The sequence below is a fragment of the Seriola aureovittata genome, chromosome 15 (assembly GCF_021018895.1).
Source record: "Seriola aureovittata isolate HTS-2021-v1 ecotype China chromosome 15, ASM2101889v1, whole genome shotgun sequence".
NCBI classification, from domain to species: Eukaryota; Metazoa; Chordata; class Actinopteri; order Carangiformes; family Carangidae; genus Seriola; species Seriola aureovittata.
Genome location: NC_079378.1, coordinates 3,058,552 through 3,072,264, shown reverse-complemented (window position 1 = coordinate 3,072,264; position 13,713 = coordinate 3,058,552). Strand labels below are relative to the sequence as shown.

The following is a 13,713-nucleotide window of genomic DNA, read 5'->3' as shown; positions in this document are numbered from 1 at the left end:
ACATTTAATATTGGTAATGAAATGTCAAACCAACATTGGCGCATTGGAGCAGAAAACCGTGTGTAAATCAGTGTGTGACACCGAAGTTAAAGCACAAGTTTTCACCCTGTTTTTACACCTTAATCTGATTGGATAATGACAGTCCAATCACAAAGCAGAGTCCCAGTCAGAGGGCAGGTGGTTCTCGTTGCCGTTATTTCCACCGCAGGTCCTGAAAGATGTAATGACTTGTCGTCGACCATCTTGAAATTGTGCTACACTGCTAGGCCGACTAGTGAGGGCGAGTTCACCAAGTGTTTTCCAAAAACAACCAAGAGTTTTCTGCCAGAGAAAAACCTTATGTGGCCTTTATGTTAAATCAATTAACTTTATTTAGTGAAAAACAGCCACAACAGTATAATGTTGATAAATTAATTTAGTATATTTTTAACATTTTGAGCGGAAAATTAAGTTAAGGAAACTTGGATATGAGTGTTTTCTTTTTATTGTGCCAACATGTAAGTGAAATCATGGCAAAGTATTTTCTATAGAAGTCCTTCATTGTAGTTTTTGATGGTTATCATATTAGACTGTTCTTTTTACTTTAAATGTGACTCTTCCTTGCGCAGTTTAATGTTCGTTTGTGCCACTTCCTGGCACCTGCACAGGTATGCATATGTTTTTGTTTTTTTTATATTTACACTTTTACACTTACACTTTTTTTTTTTTTTTTTTTTACAGGGCATGTAAATCATCGAGAAATTCAGAAAATTCAACTTCTAAAACTATAAACAATGAATGGCTAGTCTGTTTTAAACAGTTAAATATAAATGCTTATCAGTGGTTTAAAAAGTTTGCATAGTTCACAAATACTACCACAGTGTCTCAGCAAACGATGTATGTGAGATATTCCCACTGAATATGACATAAAACTCTGTTATTGAAACAAATTATTTTATTATTTGGTTGAAAGTGTTGTGTTAAACTGACAGAAATCTCCGGTCAGACATGCGTCATGTGACACTTTGTATTTCAGGTGTACTCATAATGTTACTGTGCTAAACTGAAAGTTTTGTGTGCAAGCTGTTTCCAGTTGTGTAGCGTGAGATTCTGCTGGATACTGAAAAATCTTATGTTAATTTGACTTTTTCCAATATATAATGTTGTTTGTACATAAAATAATTAGGTTATTACAGATTATTATGTGTTGGAAAGTAACTAAGTACATTTACTGCAGGTACTGTACTTTTTTTTTGGAGATACATTATTGAAGTATTTCAATTTTCTGCTGCTGTTTAGTGACACAAAATAAATAAATCATAATGTATTGTAAGATGGAATGACTCCTGACATTATATCCAAGGACATTAATGCATCAATAACTATAATCTAAGAATATAATATATATTTTTCTAAAAAGGGCCATTTAAAAAAATGAGTACTTTTACTTCATTGGTACTTTTATTTAAGTAGAATTTTGAGTTGCAGTTTACTCATGTACTGCACTTTCTTTTTACAATTTTGAGGTACTTGTACTGAGTGTTTTCATTCTCTACTACTTTATATTTCTAGTCCAGATTCTGTACTTTTCATTACACTTTATTTATCTACCAACTTTTGTTACTGTGCAGATTCACATTAATTATACAAAACATAATTAAAACATATTTATATTTTGCAGTATAATAGCTTAATATGAGAACCAGCAGTATATAAAATAATTAAAATTAGCCCCACCTTCACCAACTGGAAAATTAAAGTGGTAAAACACATTAATGCATAGCACAAGTCTGCAATATAAGTAAGGCTGCTTTTATTTTGGTAGTTTAAGTGTATTTCAATGCTAATACTTTTACTGCAGGACTTTAACAGAGTACTTCCACACAGTGGTATTACTACTTTTACTAAAGTAAAAGATCTAAGTTGTACTTGTTCCACCTTCTGCTCGTAGCTAAACCCCGCCCTCGTATTCCGTTTCAGTCGGAAATACGTCACATTACTGAAGCTAAAGATGCTCCAACTGCCGTTTCTCTGTGACTTTAGCATTAAGTTGGACTCTGTGGCAAACTTTGGCCACACCTAGATCCTGTCCCATTTCCACTTACAAAAAAAAAAAAAGAAAAAAGAAAAGAGAAAGAAAGAAAAAAAAAAAAAAAAGGCAGGCTTTTATTTTTTCTATCTGGTGCGTTTGTTTGTGTGTCGGCGAGTCCCGGCGGTGTAACCGGAGAGGGGCCTCAGAGAGGGAATGCAGGACTGCAATGGAGCACAATGCAATACAGGTAAAGCCGATATAATTTCCAAATAAATGTCGTTTTCTGACACTTTGACGCGGCGGGTTTTCGGACCTGTTGACGGGTGAAATATTTTAACCGTATGTCGCCGCGAAACCGGAGCCGGATTTCGCGTTTTATTTCATTTAGTTTGACCATGTCGTATTGATTGTTTTCCCATATCAACCAAACCCAAGCACGGAGAGTTGCTCTGACTGCAATTACAACTTTATTCAACCAGGGCTCAACTTTTTTTTTTCTCTCCCCCCCTTCCTTCTCCTCCAGAGGTGGAAAATAAAACGCAGATATTTGTATTTTTCGTGGGGGGGAAACGATCGGCGGTGACACCGAGCTGTCGCCTCGTTTGTTACCGGAGACTCAGCCGTTAAATGCCAGTTTAATATTTCTGATATTCTCGGCGGTGTTAATGATTAATTTCTTTGTGTGTCGTGTCGACAGTCTCAGCTTCTCCTCCGGCTACCAACCCCCACCCGCCGCCACTAACAGCCACATTATGGCTAAATAAAATTAAATTTCTGGCCGTTTGCCTGCCTGAAAATATCAGGAAACTTTTCAGCTGCTCCACATTTTTCAACAAAAAGCTACATCGACATTTTTCCATTTCTGACTGAACTGAATTTAATTTCAACACCGACGTGATATTGAACACTGAATTTTTTTATTTTTTTTTTTCGACAGGGACTAGGTGGAGCAGCAGTAGTGTTGCTTTTATAGGAAGCATATTGATATTATTATCAAATACACCCCCCCCACCACCTCCACCACCTCTCCACCCCAATCCCCCCCCCCCTCGACATTTTGTCTCCGGCGTAATTACCACAGTTTAAGGAGGAATGTTAATATTGTGTGTGTGTGTGTGTGTTTGAAGGGTAAATGTGGAGTTTTTGTACTTGAAATAGCGAGGATTAGTCCTGCCTTAAAACCCAGGAAACATCCAGAGGACACACACACACACACACACACACACCACACACACACACACACACACACACACAACATATACACAACATACACACACACACACACATAGCCAGGGCAGTGTGTGTGCTTTTAGTCGAAATAGAAACGAACAAAGTCATTTATTTTGATAGAAATCCTCCATGTGTGGCTCGGGGGGGGATATTTAATATTCTAGAGGTGGTTGTATATTTTTTTTATAATATCTCTGTTTAAATATTAATTTATTGCAGCATTAATGTTTTTTTTTTGTTGTTTTTTTGTTTCTCCCAGTGGTGAACTTGTGAGTTTTTTTTTTTTTTTTTTTTGTTTTGTTTTGTTTGAATAACAGGATATACCCAAGGTCAATACTGTAGCAGTGTTTGGAATTTATTTATTTATTTATTGTCCAAAAGCAGTAGACATTTTATTATTAATATTCGTCGGAGGGTTTCTCTCTCTCTCTCTCTCTCTCTCTCTCTCTCTCTCTCTCTCTCTCTCTCTCTCTCTCTCTCTCTCTCTCTTCCTTCCTGTACTGAAAACTGAGTAGAAAAATATCTCACTGCATTATTCCCAGAAATATCACGAGAACTGACGTAGGCAGGGTGCAGATTAAGGGTTTCCATTTTAAATTCTTGTGTGTGTGTGTGTGTGTGTGTGTGTGTGTGTGTGTTCACATTTTAGACAGAGGGCTGCCTCTCAGTGCTCAGATTATATTATGTGGCTTTTATTTTCCTGCCTGCTCAGCCCTGCCTCGTTTCCACCACTAGGCTGGAGCACTGCTTCAGCTGGCCCTCCCCCAGGGCCAAAAAAAAAAGAAAAAGAAAGAATCCTATACCACTCCTATAGCAGATAATAGTCTGTTTATTATACACTATGCTGACGTGATGGTAGTATTTATCAAATATTCTCACTGTAATTAGGTTAAATATGTGTATAATCCTCATTCTGGGGCTGAAACTGTGTCTGCTGAGCTTATTTATCTCACTTTGTTGTCGTGTTTTCCTTGTTCTTTCTGCTCTTATACTTTCTAATATCTAAACCTAAAAGATTTAATTGATTTTACTCATTGGACACAACATAAATTGGCAACACCTTTTATAATTGATTAAACATTTCTAAGTAAAAATGACCCAAAAAATGGATTAATAGATGGATGGAACATAAATGTGCAACAGTTTCGTCAATAATCAATTTATTTTTCATGCAAAAAATCCCAATTTTCTGGTTCCAGCTTTTCAAGTGTGACCTAAATAGTGAATTTATCTCACTTTGTTCTGGACTTTTCCTGCTTACATAACGATAAATACCTAGAGCTCAGATGATTAATCGATCTATAGATAAACAGAAAAAACATCGGTAGAAACTTTATAGTGGATTAATCAATATTTAAGCAAAAATGCCCAAATTCTCTGGGTCCATCTTGTCAAATGTGAGAAAAATAGTGAATTTATATCACTTTGTTGTCTTTGGTTTTCCTGATCATCTACCTATAGATATGTAAAACTCAAAGGATTCATTGATTACTCAGTGGAAGCAACATATATTTCCAATAATTCTGATCATCAATGAATCAAAAATGCCCAAAATTGTGGTCCCAGCTTTCTAAATGCTAGCAAAAATAGCAAATTTATCTCACAGTCTTTCTGTTCAAATACCTATAGATAACTAGAGCTTAAAGGATCAATAGATCAGTTGATAAACAGAAAGTAAATCTTCACTATTTTATAAATGATTAATCTGATGACTCTTTGGTTTCAGCCTCTGAAACAGGAACATTTCCTGGTTTTCTCCGTCGTCCTCGAGTGATTATTAGCATTGGTCAGACAAAACAATCAATTGTATAGATCTTATATACATATATATATATGATTGGTTGATAAAGTAATCACCAGATTAATAGGTAATCAAAATAATCATTACTTGCAGCTCAATTAAATAAGGTTTTAGTTTAATTGTGTTCCTAATGTAGAAGTAATCCTCCTGTAATATACAGTATGTCTAATGTAACTCCAGGGGCCGATAACGTGCAGAGCTCAGTAGTGATTCAGTCTTCTAATGGCTGGTTGTTCGTTCCTCCTTATAGTCTCAGATCATATGTGAGTGATGTAATGACACTTAATAAGATCTAAAATGTGACACCGGTGTTGCTGCAGGGCCCCATCTGATCCATACACAGACTTAATCTGACTTCACGGTGTCATCTTGCTAAAGTATTAATATAACGTTAATGTATTTATGATATCCTCGCACCCGTACAGTTCAATATCTGACTTCAAACTCCACTGAAAACTGTTTAATATTCATGTAATGTTACATTCATGGGTGAAACTTTGTCCATACTTTTATTGTCTTTTTTTTTTTTTTTCTGTGGTATCAAGTTTAGTAATCCATAAACGCATCTAAAATAATCCCATGGTATTCTGGGAGCGGTTCCCATGTGATGTGTAGAGACTTCATCTGTCCTTTATAAACGAATATATAAATATATAGATAAAAATATCATGTAGTGACTCAAAGTTCAGGTTCATCCTGATTTTATATTGCTTTATTTTATTCTTTCTCTTTCTTCTTCCTACTTATAAATGACTGTTTAATCTTCCCATGATGTGAAATTACATTCGATTAAAGCCTAATATTGTGTCAATAACATATCAACGAATCATATTGAGCCTAATAATCGTTATAAAAACATCTGTAATTCTCCTATAACATTCCTATAGTGTCAGTGGGGACAAATAAATTACTATAATATTCCTTAGATTAACCTATAATGTACCTATAGAGGATAATACTGTGTAGTAGTGATTTTACAGTACTTAATTTTATTCTTTCACCACATTACTTTTAATATTCTCACAGTAATCACTCAGTTCATGGGTGATATTTTAATTACAGTCGTCAATTGTGACTGAAACTTTGTCATAATAAGTTTAATAATCCTCAATAAATCCCACAGTAACTTTACTGTATTCTTTATACTTAATTTTAATCTCTTTTTTTCAAACTCTTATACTTATAAATAACTATTAATTGCTGCAGAAGTTGTTCTTTAGTTATCTTAAGTACTCTGTAGTGTATTATTGATGCTTCCTTGTATGTTATTGAGTGTGATAATCCTTGTAAACTTCTATAATATTCCTTTGAGGGCTCACAGTAATGAGTATGTGGTAAAATGTGTTATCATGTGTTACTATAGTATTCCCTGAGCACCTCTGTGATATTCCCATAGGAGCTCAAACTGCCTCCAGGCTGGTGATTTTTATTCTATATAAACCTGATGTTTTGCTTTTTTTCTCCTTCTTGTGTGAGAATAATATTCTATATATATATTTACAGCAGCTGTGCAACTCAGCAGAATTCATAGTGCGTCGTTTTTACCTCTAAAATGAGAGAAAAATATATCTTTAATATCGTCATGTGGACTTGGAAATGCACCTGTGGGATCAGCGCTGGATTTTAATGCTTATTTAATCCTATAGCGTCTTTATGGTTTTTCCTGTCGGGACTTGCAGCATGTTTGCGGCACTGATTAATGACGCTGTCTCACTCTGCTGTTTTTTATTTTTATATAATCTCACTATCCGATGGGCTTTATGTGATAAAGGTGTATCACAAAGACGTTTATAATTTCAGTTCCTATAGCAGGATACAGAGCAGGTTTGACATTCAACAGTGACCTTGTCTAATTTAGAGTCTAATATTCCTCTAATACAGATATCGTGTTGCCTTCAGGGGCTCAGATCGTGTCTCTGTGAGCTTGTCTGGCTTGATGTTGTTTTTCATTAGTGTGTAGTTTTGGTGTCCTATAGTTTCCCCACAGGACCATAAAGTGTGTGTGTGTGTGTGTGTGAGATACTCCACAGTGACGTCATTAAACATTATGCCGCTGCATTTAATCATATTGTGGCTTTTTTAAATGGCTGGCGTCACCGCTGTTGTTTGACTGTGTGCGCGGCTGATTTGTATATTTTCTGCTGTGATATTTATTCTGTATATGTCTAAAAATTGATCCTAGGCCCTGCTGCAGCTGGTCTGCAGAGCTACAGTGGATGGGGGAGGAGAAGGGGAGGTAGGGAGGGAGGGAGGGCTGCCTGTGGTGGGTTGTGGGTATTGGGTGGGGGGAGGGTGTGCTGGGTGGGGTGGGGGTTGTGGATGATAAACGCTAGGAGTGAGAATTTGAGAATATTCTGCATTTAGGCAGCGGACGGGAGGTGAAGGGCGACGGCAGAGCTGCTGCGCTCAAACATCACAGCAGCTGCACGGCGATCGGACGGGGGGGGGGGGGGGGGGGGGACGCCGGGTCGTTTTTTAGAGAAGCTCTGCTACAGACCGTTGCTGCCACAGAGAGCGGAGGAAACACTGTATATGCATTTTATTTAGTGAATCTTCACAAGCCATCTATCATGAGTAAATGGGTAGCAGCTGCAGAGGCGGCCACACCCTGAGCTTATACACTAGGCCTTTTATTTCCTATGGATAATAAGCTTTGGTGAATGTGACTTCTCCTCGGCTTATTTTAATTCACTTAATATGAAATATCGAATCTGCCGTGCACTTGAAACTACAACTGCAACGATCAGCTGATTGAAAGAAAATCAATCAGGAAGTGTTTTTATAATCATTTACCAACTTCTGCCAAACATTTCTTTTCCTCCTCTGACAGTATTTCCCTTGTTTTACAAATAACTACAGCTGAAAGGATGAATCCACATCAATCTCATAATCTATTATTTGTTGTTTTTTCAATACCAAAATGTTCTGGTTCCAATAAGTTCATGGACTGAAAATAAATTGGCAACAAATTCACAATCAATGAATCATCCCTTAACCAAGAATCCTCTGGTTTCAGCTGCTCAGATGTGAATGTTTTCCTGGTTATCTCAGTTTTCTGTCGCAGTAAATTGAATATTTCTGTGTTCTGGGCTGTTTATCAGACAAAGAAGCAAATTTAAACCTGTCAACTTGGACTTTAATCGATCAATTAGATGAGAAAGTAATCGCAGGATTGATTATCAGTGGAGATAATCACAAGTTGCAGCTCTCTATATGAAACATCTTTGTGTTTTTATCTGTTACTTGGACAGAAAACGTCACTTTGGGAAATTTGTGATGGAAATTCACCTCAGCAAATATTCTGATAATAGATTGATTTTTTTTTTTTATTTGATCATTAATAATTAAAATTTTTTTTTTAAAGCAAAATCTTTCTGCTTCTTAAATGAGATAATTAGCTGTTTTGGTGTCACAGTAAAGTGAATATATCTTTGGGTTTGAGACAGAATTATAAACCAAACCGATCGATTAATGGAGAAAATAATCGTCACAATAATCTGATTGGCAGATTATCGGATAATGAGAATAATTGTCAGATGCATTGAAATGATAAACAGCAAATTTAATAAGTGGCTTGTTTTCAGTTTGGATGTTTGTCACTGAGACGTGTTTGTTGAACGTCGCGGCTCGTTTGCAGCTTGTGTGTTGCAGCTGTGCGTCTGCAGATTGTGTTTCATGTGAAGCTGGGTGTAATTCGGTCTTTTCTCGCCTCTAGCTCCAAAAACAGAGGATCACAGAGGAGCAGGGGCTGCGTGATGGAGTCGGTGTCAGGAAAACGTTTCAGTGTATAGGGCTGTGCAGACTGGATCATGCCGTCTGCTGCGGTGCGCAGAAAAACCGCATGTGAGCAATTTGCCTCGGATGGATGAACATGAAGGCGAAAAACACCTGCATTAACGTACAAGTCTGGCGATGTTCTGCTTTTCCTTTTTGTCACTAAATCCCATAAAAAGACTCAAACCAACATGAATGTCTCCCGCCGACGGTTGTGAGGCTGATATATCTGATTCCTCTCAGCCATAGAACCCCATTGTTCCCAAAAACTATTGAAAACTGAGCCACACTGTTGCACTGGGCGACGTGGATTAGTCCGCCGCTGAAAATAGTCCCCGACAAATGCCCCCACTTCCTCCTGTTTGTTTGATTGAAAACTACAGCAGGCAGCTGTTTTAGTAAATTATTGAGACTTTTACAAAATGAAACTAAATATTTATGATCTGTTTTTAAAGTTTCACATCTTCAGTGGGAACCAATGAGCTGAGAGAGACACTGACAGAAGAGGGAAGTCAGAGGGTTGGGAGATAAACACTCAATATTGACTGCAACAACTAGTCAATTAATCAATCAGTCAATTGTCAGAAAAACTATTTTTATAAAGAAATAATAAGTGCCGCTTTTCTCTGTTTTATATCATTATATATTGAATATTTTTAGCCCGAGAGAAAGTGGAACTGATATTTTCTGACATTTTATAGACTAAACGATTCATTCATTAATTGAGAAAAATAATAAAGTCCTTCGTGAGCCTTTTGCGTATTTGAAATTTCAGCCTGACGTGAAGGAAACGGAATAAGATATCTGTTGGAAGAACAAACTAGAGCTGAAACGCTTTGTTGAATAGTTGATGGACGGATGTTTTGATAATTGAATTAAGCAAAAATGCAAAAAATTCAGTGGATCCAGCTTCTCAAATATAAATATTTGCTGCTTTTTCTGTCTCTTTGATTGTGAACTCATATCAGACAGAACAAACTACATTTTAAAGATGTCTTCTTGAGGTTTGGGAAATTGTGATTGTGATATTTTCCCCTATTTTCAGACATTTTTTATGGACCTGACGATGGTTAATTATACGAGAAAGTAACTGGCAGAGAAACCTCTACTGAAAATAATCATCAGTTTAGTTTATCCGTGCTTATTTGTGCCAAATAATAAAATAAATGCCACGTTCTCTGTCTAACCAAAATAACTAAAAAATCTGAACTGAAACTTCAGTTGGGTTGTGTGAGCTGGAGTTAATGTGCCCTTAGGTTTCAGTGAAACACAATCTGCTGCAGCTCATGAGCAAAAAATGACGAAAATGATCCTGATTCGAAACAAGGAGGTGATTCATGACATCTGTTTGAATTTGTAAATTTAACAAACGTGTGGAGCCGTAGATAAAGAGCGCTCCGTCCGGGGCTGAGAGAAGTCCACGTTGTTTGGGTTTTTTCAGAGCGAGGAACTGGCGTAAGTCGCCTCGGCCTGTGGATTTTGTGGTTATGTGTGAGCACATTAACACACGGCCTGAGGACTGAAGCTGTGGCTCAGGATCCAAAATGGCAGCTCACCATCCTCCTGACAGAAAACACAGCTCATCGTTTTGGGTCACGCTGTTAAAGAGAATCTGTTTCCCTGGTACTGAGAATTGAGAGGCATCCATCAGACCTCACATGAAACACAGCGGCCTTGTATTTAGGAGAAAAACCTGCCTCCATGTCTTTGGTGTGTTTTTCTGTTGTAGCTTCTTTTTCTTTTTTTTTTTTTCCTGTGCGCTCCTCGGGGTGTCACGGGCCCCGGGCTCCTCGCACTTCCTCTTACAAAACAGTGAAATCAAAGCTGCAGGTTTATTCACCAGCAGCAGCAGCACAGACAGTATTGGCTTTCAGATGTATGAACCCACTCAAGGTGCGCTCGATTTATTGTTCCAGCCGTGTAAACACCCGCAAAATGGGAGCTTTGGCTGCTTTTTGAAGTCGAGTCTTATTTATACAGCCCAGAATCACAAATCACAAATTTTGCTCAGTGCAGTCTGTAGAGCTTTACGACGCCCCTCTGTCCCGAAGACCCTCCGATCATATAAGGAAGAAACTCCCCCAAAAAAAACTTTTTTAGTGGAGAAAAAAATGAAACAGCAACAGAAGTTAAGGCGAATCAAGCGCTCCTCGTCACATCCACAGTGTAAACACATAAGAAGTTCCATGTGAACTGAGCTGTAGGTTGACTTTTTTTTTTTTTTGCCAAATGACACATCCGCCATTTTGGGGACAGAAAAGAAAAAGGGAAGCAGGACTTATAGAAACACTGCTGTCAGGAGGACACGCTTAAAGTTCATTAACAGATTATTAATGCACATTAAGCTGTTAAATATCTGACATTTTTTAAAGAGCTGTAAAGTTTACACTGCATTAGTTTTGCATTCTTACAATATTCTCATTATTCTCTTGATAAGTAGTAAAATACTGCTGCAGCATGGATGCATCACTATTAATAATCTAATAACGTCATGTATGGTAATATATCGGTCACAGTGGATGTTTTCACTTCAGGTTTTCATTCTCTTTATACATTTCAGTAGGTTTTGAACATATTACACCATCCTTTTACTTAATTACCAGATCTATTTAGTTCTTCATTGCCGGTTGAAAGCTCCAGAAAAGCTAGTAATGGGATCTGGAGCTCAGCTCAGAGAATTTAATGTCTTTTATTTGTGCAGAATTTCAAGAAAAGAAGCTGACATTGTTTTCTCTCTCCCGGGAAATTGTGAGATAAATAATAATCTCTCACCGGTGCCTCAGTCAATATGAGCCTGAACAATGGGCTGCTGCTGTAGTGAAGCGTAATGACGGCCTCGGTGCTTTCTGTGAGGATGCATTATATGAAACAACAAAACACCGAGCTGCTGGAGGAGAAACTACAAGCTGCAATTTACTCCGACTCACGGTGTCAAAACATCCGTCTCTTTTAAAATCTCATGAAACGGAGCCATGAACTAAAAAGCCACACATGAAGTCATCGCAGTATCTGTCAGAATACGTCCAAACACTCCAGGGATTAATCATCCAGAGTCTATAAAGCAGGAGATTATCGTTCTCTGGAAAAGGAAACTTCAGAAAATGTCAGTTCTGGTAAAAAAAAGAAAAGAAAAATGCCTTTTTTGTCATTTTTGTCAGGTTAGTCAGAGATATTATGTAAGTGGATGAAGAAAATACTCTGAGTCAGACTCACATTCACTTTGCAGTCAAACATTTTCATGGAGAAGTTTTAATGCTGGTTGAAACTCTCCTGTAACAAAAGTCTGTCTTTGTTTCACTGAAGTTTTCTCGGTCATTTTGAGCTGCGATGGTTAATCAGTTTATTTCTCCGTCAATCGACTAATTGGCAATTATTTCACTTGTTTTTGAGTCATTTTTTTCTTAAAAGAAAATATGTTTCTGGTTCCAGCTTCTCAGATGTGAATGTTTTCTGTTTTCCATCGTCTGCTGTGACAGTAAACTCAGTGTGTTTGGGTTTTAGTCTGTTTATCAGACAACACAAGACGTGAAGAAACAACTAATCAATTACTTCAGATAATAATCAACAAATGAATCAATAATAGAAATAATCATTAGTTGCCATATTTAATGTTTGCTTTTTTTTACTGTGCAAACAAATAAACAAATTAAATGGCTTTTATTTTGAAACACTTGCAGGAAGTGTTTAGTTGGTCACTGGGGGGAGTTTAGCTGCGACCTAAACACAGTTACTGTTCTCAGCCAGCTTCTCTTCTAAATGTGAAAAGTTTCCCTCCCTGAGCAGGAAGTGAGAGAACATTTACCAAAATAAAAGCACAGAGTAATAACTTTTAAAATGTGACTGCGGGACCCTCTGATTGGAGAGTAAAGGTCACATGACTTTGTGCCACATTGCCCAGCATACTTCCTCAAATTTAATATCTGACCTTTGATTCTACAAACACAGATTAAACATATTAAACATTAAAACAGATTCAGACTTGTGAAATGTCAAATTCATTACACGGTGCACGTGTACAGTAAATAAAAGTTCCTGTCAAAGCAGATTAAAAAAAGGCAGAATAACTAATGAACAATATCTATAACGAATAGATTCTGAATGATTAACTACAGCGGGTGGTTTTATTGTGGTGCTCTGGAAATCATGTGACCTCTCTCCTGTGCAGCTGGATGAAAGTACAAGTCAAACAGCAGAATAATGTTTATTAATTTACCCTTTTAACTGCTGATGTGTTTATTTATTTAACACACAGGCGTTCAAAGGCCTTTTAAAACAAGTGTGACCATGGTGGAATGATAACATTTCTTTTTTTCATTCACATGTTTAAACACATGAGATCTGTAAAAGAAGCGTGACACACGCAGATTATTAAGATCAGACAGGTTTGTACATGTCTTTTAAATTTCAGCCTTTTCTCGTCATAATATTTAAAAACCTGCATCACTCACTTCAGACGAACATATTTACAGTCGGTATCAGGGGCTGCAGATACGACTCTGCAGCGTGAGGAGTTAATTTTTAACATTTCCTCTCTGAGGTGTTTAATATATTACAATATCCTGCTCTGAGAGCTGTTTATACATGTGAAAATGTTGCCTCATTGCAAGATGGTGCAATTTTATCATCAGAGGTGTTGATGCCAGAGGTGGATTCTGCAGAATTTATGGTTTGAACACGCCCAAGCAAATGTAGGGAGGACTCCTGGCATTTAAATTTAAGTCTCATAGTTTCATCTCCAAAGTATTTTCCCTTTTTTTATTACAGGGAAATGTCAAATTGACCCGTACCTGTATTTTAATTTGGCATCTGGACATTGTTGGAATGTGAACTGGCTCAGACAGAATTTCAGAGCATTGTGAATATCCCTTAAAAATGATCATACATCTCAGTATAAACA

The 13,713-nt window shown here is 37.2% G+C and overlaps 1 protein-coding gene across 1 annotated transcript in view; it reads left to right on the top strand.

Moving 5' to 3' along the window:
• Nucleotides 1–1,404: 1,404 nt before the first annotated feature.
• The window catches only part of zgc:77151 (uncharacterized protein LOC337153 homolog), a 35,079-nt gene continuing 22,770 nt past the window's right edge, over nucleotides 1,405–13,713 (top strand). Inside the window, exon 1 of the mRNA XM_056397296.1 lies at nucleotides 1,405–2,258. Coding sequence (XP_056253271.1) covers nucleotides 2,238–2,258 — 21 coding nt within the window. The 5' untranslated portion in view covers nucleotides 1,405–2,237. The remainder of the gene's footprint in view (nucleotides 2,259–13,713) is intronic.